This window comes from Anolis sagrei, chromosome 8 (assembly GCF_037176765.1).
Source record: "Anolis sagrei isolate rAnoSag1 chromosome 8, rAnoSag1.mat, whole genome shotgun sequence".
In the NCBI taxonomy this organism is placed as follows: Eukaryota; Metazoa; Chordata; class Lepidosauria; order Squamata; family Dactyloidae; genus Anolis; species Anolis sagrei.
In genome coordinates, this window is record NC_090028.1 from 4542659 (window position 1) to 4556278 (window position 13620).

A 13620-nucleotide genomic window follows, 5' to 3' on the forward strand; every position below is an offset into this window, starting at 1 on the left:
TTTCACTCCCTTTTCCTCCCAGGCTTAGCTCTCCAGAGAATCTGACACTTGGGCTCTCTAATGAGGATAGGAGAGGGCAGATTTGGCAGAGCAGGGGAGAATCTCAAAGTTTACGAAGGTCAGCTAGACTGAGAGAAATGCAAACAAAGCCTTCAGGCGGGTCACATAATAGATTTCTCGGTCTTAAGTACCTCTCGCCTGGATGCATCTTCAGACCAGGCATCGTTCCAGATTCAAGCATCACCTTTGGCAGTTATCCTGATTCCAGTGGCCTTATTCCTAAAACGCTTCCTAGTTGCTTCAAGTACGGTTAGTGGATTGCTAACAGGTTCCAGGGTTTAGCAGTGTTACTGTGGGCTTTTTGATCTTGTTCATTGACATTTCTTGTTGCTGGGTTTTACTGTGGCTTTTGAACTTGCATTTTTCCTCTATTTTTGTACTCATCTTTCATCAATAAAAAAGGATTGTTTTTCCTGAAGTCAAGTGTGGTGGATTGTTGTCTTAGGGTCCAGTTTCCTGCTCTGGGTTGCAACAATTAGTACATAGGTCAGCAGCCAGGCTTCTAACTGGAGTTAATTACAGGGAGAACACATAGTAGTAGTAGTAGTAGTAGTAGTAGTAGTAATAGAGATCAGTCTCAAGATAGGTCTCTTGATCATCAAGTACCTTCCTTCTGCTTCCTCCACTGGAATTCTAGCACCACGTCGTCATGCCCCACGAAAGTGTGGACTGGAGTGTTCAGGTCAAAAACGTTCCAGAGCAACAGGCTGTTCTCCCTCCGCAGCTGGGGCACCATGACTGTCACCAAGCCATTGCTGAAAGGCTGGGGAAAGGGAAGAGGAAAGGTTTATTTGGCAGGCAATTTTCGCAAAGGATAAAGCATTCCAAGTAAAGCAGCAGCAACATCATTAGCAGCAGTTTGGCAAATCAGAAGCTTCCTGTATCAGCAGTAGAGTGATTGAGCTTAAGGAGTTAAGAAGCAGAAGTCAAGCTTAAAACATTATGAAAGAACTATATTCATTCAGTGCTATATTCACCTGCTTTGTGTGGGCAGATCTGTGCCAGACGGGGAAGGCGTACTTGGCAGTTGAGTAAGACAAGGCTAGGGCTGATGGTCTTATTAATTTTGGGTCTGTACCACATACGCTGTCAGCAATTTTCCTCAGCTACTTTGTGCTTGGTTTTTGCACAGTATTTCCTAAATGTTGGTGTTCAATCTAAGGTGACATTGAGATATTTAGGGTGGGAACAGTGTTTGAGCTCTTGGTTTTCCCAGGTCACCTTCAATTTCTTGTTTGCTTTACAGTTACGTAGGAGGAAAGCATACACTTGTGTCTTATTTATTATTATTATTTATTTCAAACATTTGTACCCTGCCCTTCTCAACCCCCCCCCCAGGGGGGGGGGGACTCAGTGCGACTTACATCCGGCACAATTCGATGCCATTACATATAAATAATACATACAGAATTACATATAAAACATAGTAAATTAGTTTTAAAATAAAAAGAACATTAATAAAAAAGTACAGTAATACTGGCTGTCTAGCCTTATGTAGAAACGAATTCAGCGAGCACAACACAATCGGAAGCCTGTCCATAGTCCATTTTCTATAACATTATCATTATTACTATTGTCAAATTGTGAAAACTTGGCTCTGGAAACTGGCATTTGACGAGTGAGTCAATATCCTGCGATATGGATGGATGATGATGAACAACAATTTTATTGTGACGACTGACCATTGTAATTATATGACTGTATTTTGCTATTTTAATGTTTTAGTGTTATATGGAATATGATGTTTTTTGTTGGGGTTCAGCCTGATCCTGATCTGTGTGAACAGGATTCTCTGATAGTTTTTCCAACTGAGCAAGCTCTCCCTGACTCTGACAGTGTGGAATCTGTTGTTGATGCAGAGGTCAGTGGGAATGAAAACGAAACCCAACAGCTGGAGGAAAATGTTTTGGAAGTTAGCCGTGATATCTCTCCACCTGGGGTTGATAATGAGGACCGAAGAGAACAGATAGTCAGAGATAGATATGTTTCCCAGTCTGTATGAAGGTCACAGCGCTTACAGCAGAAAGAGGCCCAGACAAAATCTCTAAATAAATAAATAATCTGCCGGCTACCCAAAGGCCTGGTCCCATAATCACATTTTCAGTTTTCTCCTGAAGGCGAGGAGGGATGTTGTTGACCTGATTTCGCTGGGGAGTGAGTTCCACAGATGGGGGGCCAACACCGAGAAGGCCCTGCCCCTTGTCCCTGCCAAGCGTGTTTGTGCCAAAGGCAGGGTCAAGAGCAGGACCTCCCCAGAAGATCTTAAACTTCGGGGTGGGATGTAGAGGGAGATACATTATGACAGGTGAGCTGGGCCAGAGGGTTAGGCTTCAGGTGGTTATCTCTGTAATAGCTGATCTTGTCTCTCTCCATGCTCACAGAAGAACAAAGAAGAACAAAATGGGAGGCTCTATGGCTTGCGATGTGCTGAGAAAAAAAGGGGGATTATCCCCTGACAATGATCAATCTAACCCTGGGGTCCCTCAGGGATCAATTCTATCCCCGATGTTGTTTAACATCTACATAAAGCCGCTGGGAGAGATCATCCGGAGTTTTGGACTGAGGTGTTATCTCTACGCAGATGATGTCCAAATCTGTCACTCCTTCTCACCTGTCACCAAGGAGGCTGTCCAGACCTTGAACCGGTGCTTGGCCGCTGTGTCGGACTGGATGAGAGCTAAAAATTGAAACTGAATCCAGACAAGACAGAGGTCCTACTGGTCAGTTGTAAGGCCGAACAGGGCCTAGGGTTACAGCCTGTGTTAGACGGGGTTCCACTCCCCCTGAAGACGCAGGTTCGCAGCTTGGGAGGATCCTGGACTCATCGCTGAGCCTGGAACCCCAGGTCTCGGTGGTGGCCAGGAGAGCTTTTGCACAATTAAAACTTGTGCGCCAGCTGCGCCCGTACCTTGGGAAGTCGGATCTGGCCACGGTGGTCCACGCTCTTGTTACATCCTGAATAGATTACTGCGACGCACTCCATGTGGAGTTGCCTTTGAAGACTTTTCGGAAACTTAGTCCAACGGGCGGTGGCTAGATTAGTCACCGGAGTGTCATACAGAGAGCATACCACCCTCCTGTTGTGTCAGCTCCACTGGGTGCCACTCCAGTTCCGAGCACAATTCAAAGTGCTGGTTTTGACCTACAAAACCCTATACGGCTCCGGCCCGGCGTACCTGTCCGAACGTATCTCCTTCTACATCCCATCTCAGAGTTCAAGATCTTCTGGGAGGCTCCACCTTTATCACAAGTGAGACTGGTGGGGACGAGGGACAGGGTCTTCTCAGTGGTGGCCCCTCGCCTGTGGAATGCGCTCCCCGGGGAAATTAGGTCATCAACATCCATCCTTTCCTTCAGGAGGAAGTTAAAAACCTGGATTTGGGACCAGGCTTTCGGGTAAGCTAACAGATGTATAAAAGACAATGACGACCAGAGTAGGAAAGGACAATGACAATGCTGGATGGATTGTGGATTTATGAATTGGCGAACGTTGACCACAAGATGATTTTATTGCTGCTATTGTTTTAATTTGACTGTTTTAATTAGTTATAACTGTTGTCGTTATACTGTAATTTTATATTGTATTTTGTGAATTGTTGGGCATCGAATTGTGCCTTTTGTAAGCCGCCCTGAGTCTCCCCTAGGGGGTTGAGAAGGGCGGGGGTAGAAGCACTCCAAATAAATAAATAAATAAAAATAAGGTGATAGGAGGAGAGAACAGAATGACAGGCAGACAGTGAGGCCAACCTGTCACACTGAAAACGGATCAAAGAACATTTTTTAGGTTCAAACAGTATTCATGACACCAGGAGTGCTTTGATTATGCTTCTCCTGCACGGCAGAAGGGGGTTGGACTGGATGGCCTCTGAAGGTCTCTTCCAACTCCAGGAATCTATAAAATGCCTGCCACTTTCATTGGCTCCTGGTACCGTCTGATCCCTCCCCAGCTCCCCAACCCAGTTTCCCCTTCTTACCGTGTACCTGGCTTTCCAAACCGGAACCTGACATGCCAGGATGTTGAGGTATTTCCGCGGCTGTCGGTAATCCCAGAACTTCAACAAAAGAGACAACAAGGCAGCTCAGGAGGAGGCAACGAAAACACAGGAAACACACAGACACCCTGAGAGATCACAACACAACATAAGGAGAGCACCACAACATTAACAGAGCTGCAAAGGCTTAGAAGGTGGGGAAGTTGAGAATCCTTTTGTTATAATGTGCAGAGATCTCTTATGAAGAATTTATTGTGTATTGATGTCTGATAGTGCATTTAGAAATCCAATGTAATTGGAAAAAGTTTAAATGCCTTGTTGCTTTTTCGATGCAAAAAGTAAATGAGAGATAACCGAGAAACTCTAAAAACCAACTCTGTAGCATGTGTTTCAATATATGTATTTTTATGGGCTCTGACAGTATTGCACCCTACTTTGGGTCGAGTCATGAAGAGCAGTGGGTAACAGATAAAATTTGTTGTTGTTATTATTATTATTATTATTATTATTATTACTACTACTACTACTACTACTATTATGATTACAATTACTGTGTTTTAAGTTTTGCCTTGAGTATTTGAATACATGTATGTGGTAATATGTGATATTATAAATTTATTTAACTATGTTGAGCCCCATCTCGAGCCAAAAGGAGAGAAATGTCAGTAATAATAATTATTATTATTAAAATAAAGTAAAAATAATAATTCTAAAATTACAACAGCAAAACAACAGAGAGGAAACAACCAGGAACAACTGTTCCATTTCACAGATTAACACCTCCCAGCAAGAGATTTTCCCAGGCTCAGGCAGGCCTTCAAATGCTAATGAAGGTGATCAGCTGAAACATTCACACCTAACTGCAGCAGGGAAGAGCTCTTTGCCCCAGCCCAGCCATTCCACAGATATATAAACCCATTGTCCTAATTCCAACAGACCTCATACCTCTGAGGATGCTTGCCATAGATGCAGGCGAAACGTCAGGAGAAATGCCTCTAGAACATGGCTCTATAGCCCGAAAAAACCCACAAGAACCTAGTGATTCCAGCCATGAAAGCCTTCGACAATACAATAATAATAATAATTATTATTATTATCATTAATAATAATAATAATTACTTTACTGACACAAAAGCACAGTATGTCACAGCAAACGAGATCTCTATGCTGGATTTCGTATCACAAAATCACAAAAAATATTATTATTATTATTATTTCTACTACTATGATTACAATTACTGTGTTTTAAGTTTTGCCTTGAGTATTTTAACACATGTATGTGGTAAAATATGATTTTATAAATTTATTTAACTATGTATTTTATGCAAATATTCAAAAACATTTAATCTACTGATGCCTCAATTAATGTAATTTTATTGATATCTATTTTTACTTTGAAATTTACCAGTAACTCCTGTGTTTCCCACCCTCAGCTTATACTGGAGTCAATAAGTTTTCCCAGTTTTAGTGGTAAAATTAGGTGCCTCGGCTTATATTCAGGTCAGCTTATATTCAAGTATATACGGTATATACACAGACACTAAGAGGCTATTTAACATTCCACCTTCTGGCCACCAGGGGAGCTGTCGCTTCACAGTCCGTCTGTAACACTGATGAAGTACTTCCTCATTCTTTGCATACTTCCTGGAGATTTTTATGGCATTGTAAATTAGTTAAATTAGCCTCCCCGTGTAGGCGGTACCTAAATTTCCTACTTGACAGATGCAACTGTCTTTCGGGCTGCAAAGGTCGACAACAAGCTATACAATTTTGGTCGAGAGCTCACTCCGACATAGGCAGGCTTCGAACTCATGACCTTTTGGTCAGTAGTGATCATAATACAGCTTCCCCACAGTCCCGGTGCTAGAGTATAAATGGTTTTATTGACTAGGCCACCATCTGCATACCCACAACAAATATGCAAGAGATTTGACTCCTCAAGAGAAATGGGAACAGTCAGGACCCTCTGCCTGTCTGGATACACCAAGATCTGACTGGGCACAACATCAACAGTGTAGAGATGTGTTCATTATAAAGTGTTATTTATAATGTGTTTAAACTGTATTTATAATGTTTATTATAGAGTGTTTAATGTACTGTGTTGAATCTGTATTTATGTATTACATTTATTGCCATGGCCTAGCTGTGAGGGATAGGTTGCCATGGTGACAAGACAAGGCAGAAGAGGAGGTGGGCGGAGCTTAAGGAGAAAAAGGTTTGAAAGTGGCAGTTAAGCTCCAGTCAGGCGGAAGAGACCCTGAGGAGAAGAGCAGAGCCAGTTAAGGGCTCTGGGAAATAGCAGAGTCAAGAAAAGACTCTGGGAAAAGTAGTGAGTCCGGTGGATGAGACCCGGGGAAGAGGAGAGCCAGTTAGGGCTCTGTTGTGAAGCTGTGAGAATTCAGTAGTTCCTAGAATTTGTGAATATTTCTTCAGCAAGAGAGCTGAAGGTGTTACCTTGTTAGATTGCTTAGGTTAAAAGAATCTAACAGAGGGGGTCTTCAGGATTGCTAGTAAGGAAAGACTGGTGATCAGTGGTTTGTTCCGAGTATAGGGCAAACAGTGTGGACATTCACAATAGGGAACTCTGAAGTAGTATAAGTACTTCACTAAAGAAGAAGTTTGTAGAATTGTATCATCAGAAGCATGTATCTCAAACCAGCCATTTTGTAACATCAAGCCTTGTGCCAAGTGCAAATTCTCAAAACTGCAACAATTACGTTCTGTTAACAATAAATCTTGTTCTCTTTGTATTTTAAACCTGCCTCCTCCATTGCTTTTATGCTTGGTGCATTCCACACTACCAAAGTCACCTCACAACACAACTAAAGATAAACAGAGACATAATCCAGCGTCTCTAAACATATTGGTGGCAGCTTAATTGATATTTTAAAAAAAGGTTCCTCACAGAATATTGGTGGCATTAAAGAAGATTACTACTTCCTCACATAATTTTGGTGGCATCTAGTGAGATTAGCGCTGCTTCTTTACATTTTTGTTGACAAGCGGTGGGATTAACGCTTCTTTACAAACAGAAACCCCAGAGTCCCTCTCAGCCCACCTACCTACCCTGACGGAGTTGTCCTGGCTGGATGTGGCCAAAACACTCTCATTGTCCGGGTGCCAGTCCAGGCCGTGGATTTTGGAAAGATGTGCCGCCAAGTATTCCACGGCAGTGCCTGGTTTCTATCGAGAGAGAGAGAGAGAGAGACTTTGCACACATGTTTCTCCAACAGGCAACAGCTACCCACCCACCCACCCGAGTCAAAGAGGACTCACTCGCTTGTCCCAAATGCGCACGTCCCCGTCGTGGCTGGTGGCCAAGCAGTTGGCGTTCTTCTTGTTCCATTTCACCTGGGAGGCTCCCGCTGTTGGAAGCAGAGCGTTCCGAGTCAACACGCATCTTCCAGACAACCTTGGAAATACCAATCATCCCGGAAGCCGACTTAAAACAGTCTCAAAGGCTTAATACAGGAATGGGCAAACTTTGGCCCTCCCTTCAGGTGTTTTGGGCTTCAACTCTCACAATTCCACAAGTCTTATGAATATGTTTGTTCTACACGTACTTGCTTGAGGGCAGTACGTGTGAAAAAGATCTTGGAGTCCTTGTGGACAACAAGTTAAACATGAGCCAACAATGTGATGCGGCAGCAAAAAAAGCCAATGGGATTTTGGCCTGCATCAATAGGAGCGTAGTGTCTAGATCTAGGGAAGTAATGCTACCCCTCTATTCCACCTTGGTTAGACCACACCTGGAATATTGTGTGCAATTCTGGGCACCACGATTCAAGAGAGATATTGACAAGCTGGAATGTGTCCAGAGGAGGGAGACTAAAATGATCAAGGGTTTGGAGAACAAGCCCTATGAGGAGTGGCTTAAGGAGCTGGGCATGTTTAGCCTGAAGAGAAGAAGGCTGATAGGAGATATGATAGCCGTGTATAAATATGTGAGAGGAAGCCACAGGGAGGAGGGAGCAAGCTTGTTTTCTGCTTCCCTGGAGATTAGGACACGGAACAATGGCTTCAAACTACAAGAGAGGAGATTCCATCTGAACATGAGGAAGAACTTCCTGACTGTGAGAGCCGTTCAGCAGTGGAACTCTCTGCCCCGGAGTGTGGTGGAGGCTCCTTCTTTGGAAGCTTTTAAACAGAGGCTGGATGGCCATTTGTCAGGGGTGATTTGAATGCAATATGCCTGCTTCTTGGCAGAATGGGGTTGGACTGGATGGATTAGGACGCAATGGAACAATGGTGTTGGGGTTCAGCCTGATCCTGATCTGTGTGAACCGGATTCTCTGATAGTTTTTCCAACTGAGCAAGCTCTCCCTGACCCTGACAGTGTGGAATCTGTTGTTGATGCAGAGGTCAGCGGGGATGAAAATGAAACTCAACAGTTGGAGAAAAATGTTTTGGAAGTTAGCCATGATATCACTAGCCGTGATATCTCTCCACCTGGGGTTTTTAATGGGGACCGAAGAGAACAGATAGTTAGAGACAGAAATGTTTCCCAGTTTCTACGAAGGTCACATTGTTTACAGGAGAGACAGGCACAGACTTCAAAGTCAAGGGGCGTTTCAAAGAATAGCTTCTTTGGTTTAAGAGGCCTCCTGCCGGGTGCCTCTTTAGATCAAGCAACGTTTGGGACTGTGGCTGTGCCTTGGCAGAATTCCTGTGTTTCATGGCCGGTAATCCCAGAGGCTTAGTTATCAAGTTCATGGTTAGTAAAAGACTAACAGGTTCCTGGTTCTTGTATTGTGGCTTTTGAAATTTTGCTCAAGTTCAGAGATTCTACTGACTGCTGTGTTTTTCTGTGGCTTTTTGACTTTGCATTTACCTTTCTTTTGTAACCAATTTTTCAGCAATAAACAAGGATTGCTTTTCCTACAGTCCAGTGTGGTGGATTTAATCTTATGGTCTCGTTTCTTGAACTGGGATGCAACAAATGGCTTCAAACTACAAGAAAGGAGATTCCATCTGAACATGAGGAAGAACTTCCTGACTGTGAGAGCCGTTCAGCAGTGGAACTCTCTGTCCCGGAGTGTGGTGGAGGCTCCTTCTTTGGAAGCTTTTAAACAGAGGCTGGATGGCCATCTGTCAGGGGTGCTTTGAATGCAATATTTGTCAGGTTTTACAATGTATTGTAATGTAGTATAGCTGAGTCATGCACTGCTAATGGGCTTCTATTGGAAATGCTGAGTCATGCATTAACTGTATATAGGGAACTTCATTTGGGGAATGTGTTCTGGCCTAGTCCAGGTGATTGTGAATGATATAATCCTGGGTCTGAGTTAAGTTAATGAGTTGGGAACCAATCAGAGATTGCTATGTGTAATTGTATAGAATTGTATATAAGGAAGTCATGTACAGTGTGTATTTCTCTCCTTGTGCTGTGATGCTGTTCATCAAAGGCTCTATGTAATTGATTAAAAGAACCTGTCTGCTAAGGCAAGATATAACCGTGTGATGTGGTAAGTTTGTAGTGTCATCTAGATTGGAGGGGAAAACAATAGTAAAACTGACAATGGCCGGGCATGTGCTCAAGTGTCTGTAAAAGGTTCCAGAGTGACTGCAGTTGACTGAAAATACTGTGCAGGAAGAAGCTACTGGAAAGCGCTCAAATTGTGCAACTGATCTGCTGTTGAATTGTGAAATTAATCTCAACAATGTATTGTCGAAGGCTTTCATGGCTGGAATCACTAGGTTCTTGTGGGTTTTTTCGGGCTATAGGGCCATGTTCTAGAGGCATTTCTCCTGACGTTTCGCCTGCATCTATGGCAAGCATCCTCAGAGGTAGTGAGGTCTGTTGGAATTAGGACAAAGGGTTTATATATCTGTGGAATGGCTGGGGTGGGGCAAGGAGCTCTTCCCTGCTGCAGTTAGGTGTGAATCTTTCAGCTGATCACCTTCATTAGCATTTGAAGGCCTGGCTGAGCCTGGGAAAATCTCTTGCTGGGAGGTGTTAGTCTGTGCCTGGTTGTTTCCTCTCTGTTGTTTTGCTGTTGTTGCATTTTAGAGTTTTTTAATACTGGTAGCCAGATTTTGTTCATTTTCATGGTCTCTTCCTTTCTGTTGAAATTGTCCACATGCTTGTGGATTTCAATGGCTTCTCTGTGTAGTCTGACATGGTGGTTGTTGGAGTGGTCCAGCATTTCTGTGTTCTCAAATAATATGCTGTGTCCAGGCTGGTTCATCAGGTGCTCTGCTATGGCTGACTTCTCTGGTTGTAGTAGTCTGCAGTGCCTTTCATGTTCCTTGATGCGTGTCTGGGCAATGCTTCTGCGTTTGGTGGTCCCTCTGTAGACTTGTCCACAGCTGCATGGTATACGGTAGACTCCTGCAGAGGTGAGAGGATCCCTCTTGTCCTTTGCTGAACGTAGCATTTGTTGGATTTTCTTGGTGGGTTTGTAGATTGTTTGTATGTTGTGTTTTCTCATCAGCTTCCCTATGCGGTCAGTGGTTCCCTTGATGTATGGCAGGAACACTTTTCCTCTGGGTGGATCTTCATCTTGACTCTCGTGGTTTGTTCTTGGTCTTGCAGCTCTTCTGATGTCTGAGGTGGAGTCTCCATTGGCCTGGAGATCCCAGTTGAGGTGGTTCAGTTCATCTTGGAGGAGGTGGGGTTCGCAGATTCTGCTTCTTGGCATGGATGGCCCATGAGGTCTCTTCCAACTCTATGATTCTATGATTCTATAAGTGCAAACAGGCATAAAAGGCCCTGTGTCCAGTGGGTCAACAGGTTGGTCACTCATCCATTTAGTTTCTTTCTCTTGACACTAAGATGGGAAACTTGTCAGAATATATGTGTGTGTTTTGATTTAGTGTATTGTAGTTTTCAAAGTTAGTGTTTGTGTGCTTAGAAATGTGATGCTGTGTAATACAATGTGCCGAGATTATAATTCCTGTGTGGAAAGGGTTAACTGTATCATGGAGTGGAACGGCATTCCTAGAGAGTCGTAAATCTTAGTGTGGAGAGCTATGTACACTGTGCAGCGTCGAGTACGTCATACGTCATCACGTCACTGTGGAATGTAAGGAGGTGCCTAAATGTAGATAACAATGTGTTGAAGAAGAACCATGTAGCTGCGCGAGAGATGGAAGCAAGCTTTTGTTCTGCTTAGCTTCTAGTGTAAATATTTATGTTTAATAAATTAGTTTTTTTTAGACAAGATGTCTTTCAGTGCCTTGCTGTACTGAGATCATCACAATGACAAAACTGAAAATGGCTACTGATACTCACCCACTGCAGAAAGTGAGACAGAAGGCTTCCGGGTGTCTCTGAAATGTAACAAGACAGTCACAGTTCACTTAAGATCAAGATTCCTTTCAATATACGAGGGTTGAATGAAAACTAATGCCTCCACCTTCGTAACTCCTCAACAGATGGCTGTACAGGTATGCGGCAGGTACTGGCTTGTTCAGTAGACTCTCCTCTACAGTTCCGTTTTGGTGGAAAGCCTTAACATTGAATGGTTGTGTTGCTAAAGTGCAAAGTATGGAACCCTACGCAGACGGTCAGTCAATGCGACTTAAGCAATATAGTCATTGAATTTTTGACAGCAGAAGGTGTCACCTCAACATCTTTAAATCTTATTTTGTCTATATGTGTAAGTTTATATTAATTGTATTGTTTATTTTGCTTATTCCCTGTTGTTTTTATTGATGTGTTGTTGGGCTTGGCCTCATGTAAGCCACTCCGGGTCCCTTGGGGAGATGGTACGGGGTATTAATAAAATTTCATTATTATTATTATTATTATTATTATTATTATTATTTACTCTCCCAAGAACGCACAGTACTCACATCAACACAATCACCAGAAACAGCTTGCATTCTCTGATTAATCTCCTTTGGGGTTTGGAGTTGTAGTTCACCTCCATCCAGAGAGCACTGTGCACTCAAACAATGATGGATCGGGACCAAACTTGGCATGAATACTCAAGATGCCCAAATGTGAACACTGGACGAATTGCTGCCAAATTTGGCCACAAGACACCTACTACTAACCCAAGGAGTGACCATCACTAAAAAAAAAAAAGATTTTGTCATTTGGGAGTTGTAGTTGCTGGGATTTATAGTTCACCTACAATCAAACAGCATTCTCAACTCCACCAATGTTTGAATCGAACCAATCTTGGCACACAGGACTCCCATGACCAACAGAAAACACTAGAAGGGTTTGGTGGGCATTGACCTTGAGTTTGGGAGTTGTCGTTCACCTACATCCAGAGAGCACTGTGGACTCAAACAATGATGGATCTGGACCAAACTTGGCACGAATACTCAAGATGACCAAATGTGAACACTGGACGAATTGCTGCCAAATTTGGCCACAAGACACCTACTAACCTAAGGAGTGACCATCACTAAAAAAAAAAGATTTTGTCATTTGGGAGTTGTAGTTGCTGGGATTTATAGTTCACCTACAAACAAATAGCATTCTCAACTCCATCAATGATTGAATCGAACCAATCTTGGCACACAGGACTCCCATGACCAACAGAAAACACTAGAAGGGTTTGGTGGGCATTGACCTTGAGTTTGGGAGTTGTAGTTCACCTACATCCAGAGAACACTGTGGACTCAAACAATGATGGACCTGGACCAAACTTGGCACAAATATTCCATATGCCCAACTAGGAACACGGATGGAGTTTGGGGGAAATAGATCTTGACAAAGATCTTGATCTTTGGGAATTGTAGTTGCTGTGATTTATAGTTCACCTACAATCAAAGAGCATTCTGAATCCTGCCAAGGACAGAATTGGGCCAAACTTCTCACATGGAAACCCCATGGCCAATACTGTGTTTTTGACAGTCTTTGGCGACCCCTCTGACACATCCTCATGACCCCCCCAGAGGTCGGGACCCCAAGGTTGAGGAACACTGTTCTACTGGATAACACCACCCTGCTTATGTGATATAAATCCTATAACCGCCCACAGCAGAGAAGAAAACAGAAGTTATCTGATAGGGAGACATTTTTCTTACTTGATATCCCAGATGTAGATGTATGTGTCGACTGAACTGGTAACCAGCAGATCTGGTTCAAACACCGCCCAGTCCAAATCGCTGGAGAAGGGACAAATAAAGAGGAAACAAATTGTATCTCAAATACAAAAGACAATGACTAAAAGATTCTGGGCCCTTCCAGAAAACCAATTGTTCACCCTATTTGCCGATCCCTGTGCCCTGCTACTGGGCTCTTTGCTCTCCAAAGGGACAACTTGTGTTAGTGTTGTGTTAGACTCATGCGCCAGCTGCTACTATAACTCGTGAAGTCGGATCTGGCCAGGGTGGTCCATGCCTTAGTCACCTCCAGATTGGACTACTGTAATGCACTCTATGTGGGGCTGCCCTTGAAGACAATTGGTACAACGGGCGCAGCAAGGTTACTAACTGGAGTGACTTACAGGGAGCGGTCAACCCCTCCTGTTTAAGGAGCTCCACTGGCTGCCGTTCATTTTCTAGTCCCAATTCAATATATTTTTTCTTATGGTCTTTGGTGACCTCTCTGAAACCCCCTCGTGACCCCCCCCCCGGGGTCCCAATCCCCAGGTTTCGAAACTCTGGC

General features: G+C 43.5%; 1 protein-coding gene across 3 annotated transcripts in view; it reads right to left on the reverse strand.

Annotated features, from left to right (window-relative positions):
* The window catches only part of WDR59 (WD repeat domain 59), a 77684-nt gene that overhangs the window by 47021 nt on the left and 17043 nt on the right, over positions 1 to 13620 (reverse strand). For all 3 annotated transcript variants that reach the window (XM_067470973.1, XM_067470974.1, XM_067470976.1), the window contains exons 5-10: positions 13038 to 13118; positions 11287 to 11324; positions 7329 to 7417; positions 7119 to 7235; positions 4035 to 4112; positions 667 to 823 (exon numbers count right to left, since the gene is read on the reverse strand). In XM_067470973.1, coding sequence (XP_067327074.1) covers positions 667 to 823; positions 4035 to 4112; positions 7119 to 7235; positions 7329 to 7417; positions 11287 to 11324; positions 13038 to 13118 — 560 coding nt within the window. The remainder of the gene's footprint in view (positions 1 to 666; positions 824 to 4034; positions 4113 to 7118; positions 7236 to 7328; positions 7418 to 11286; positions 11325 to 13037; positions 13119 to 13620) is intronic.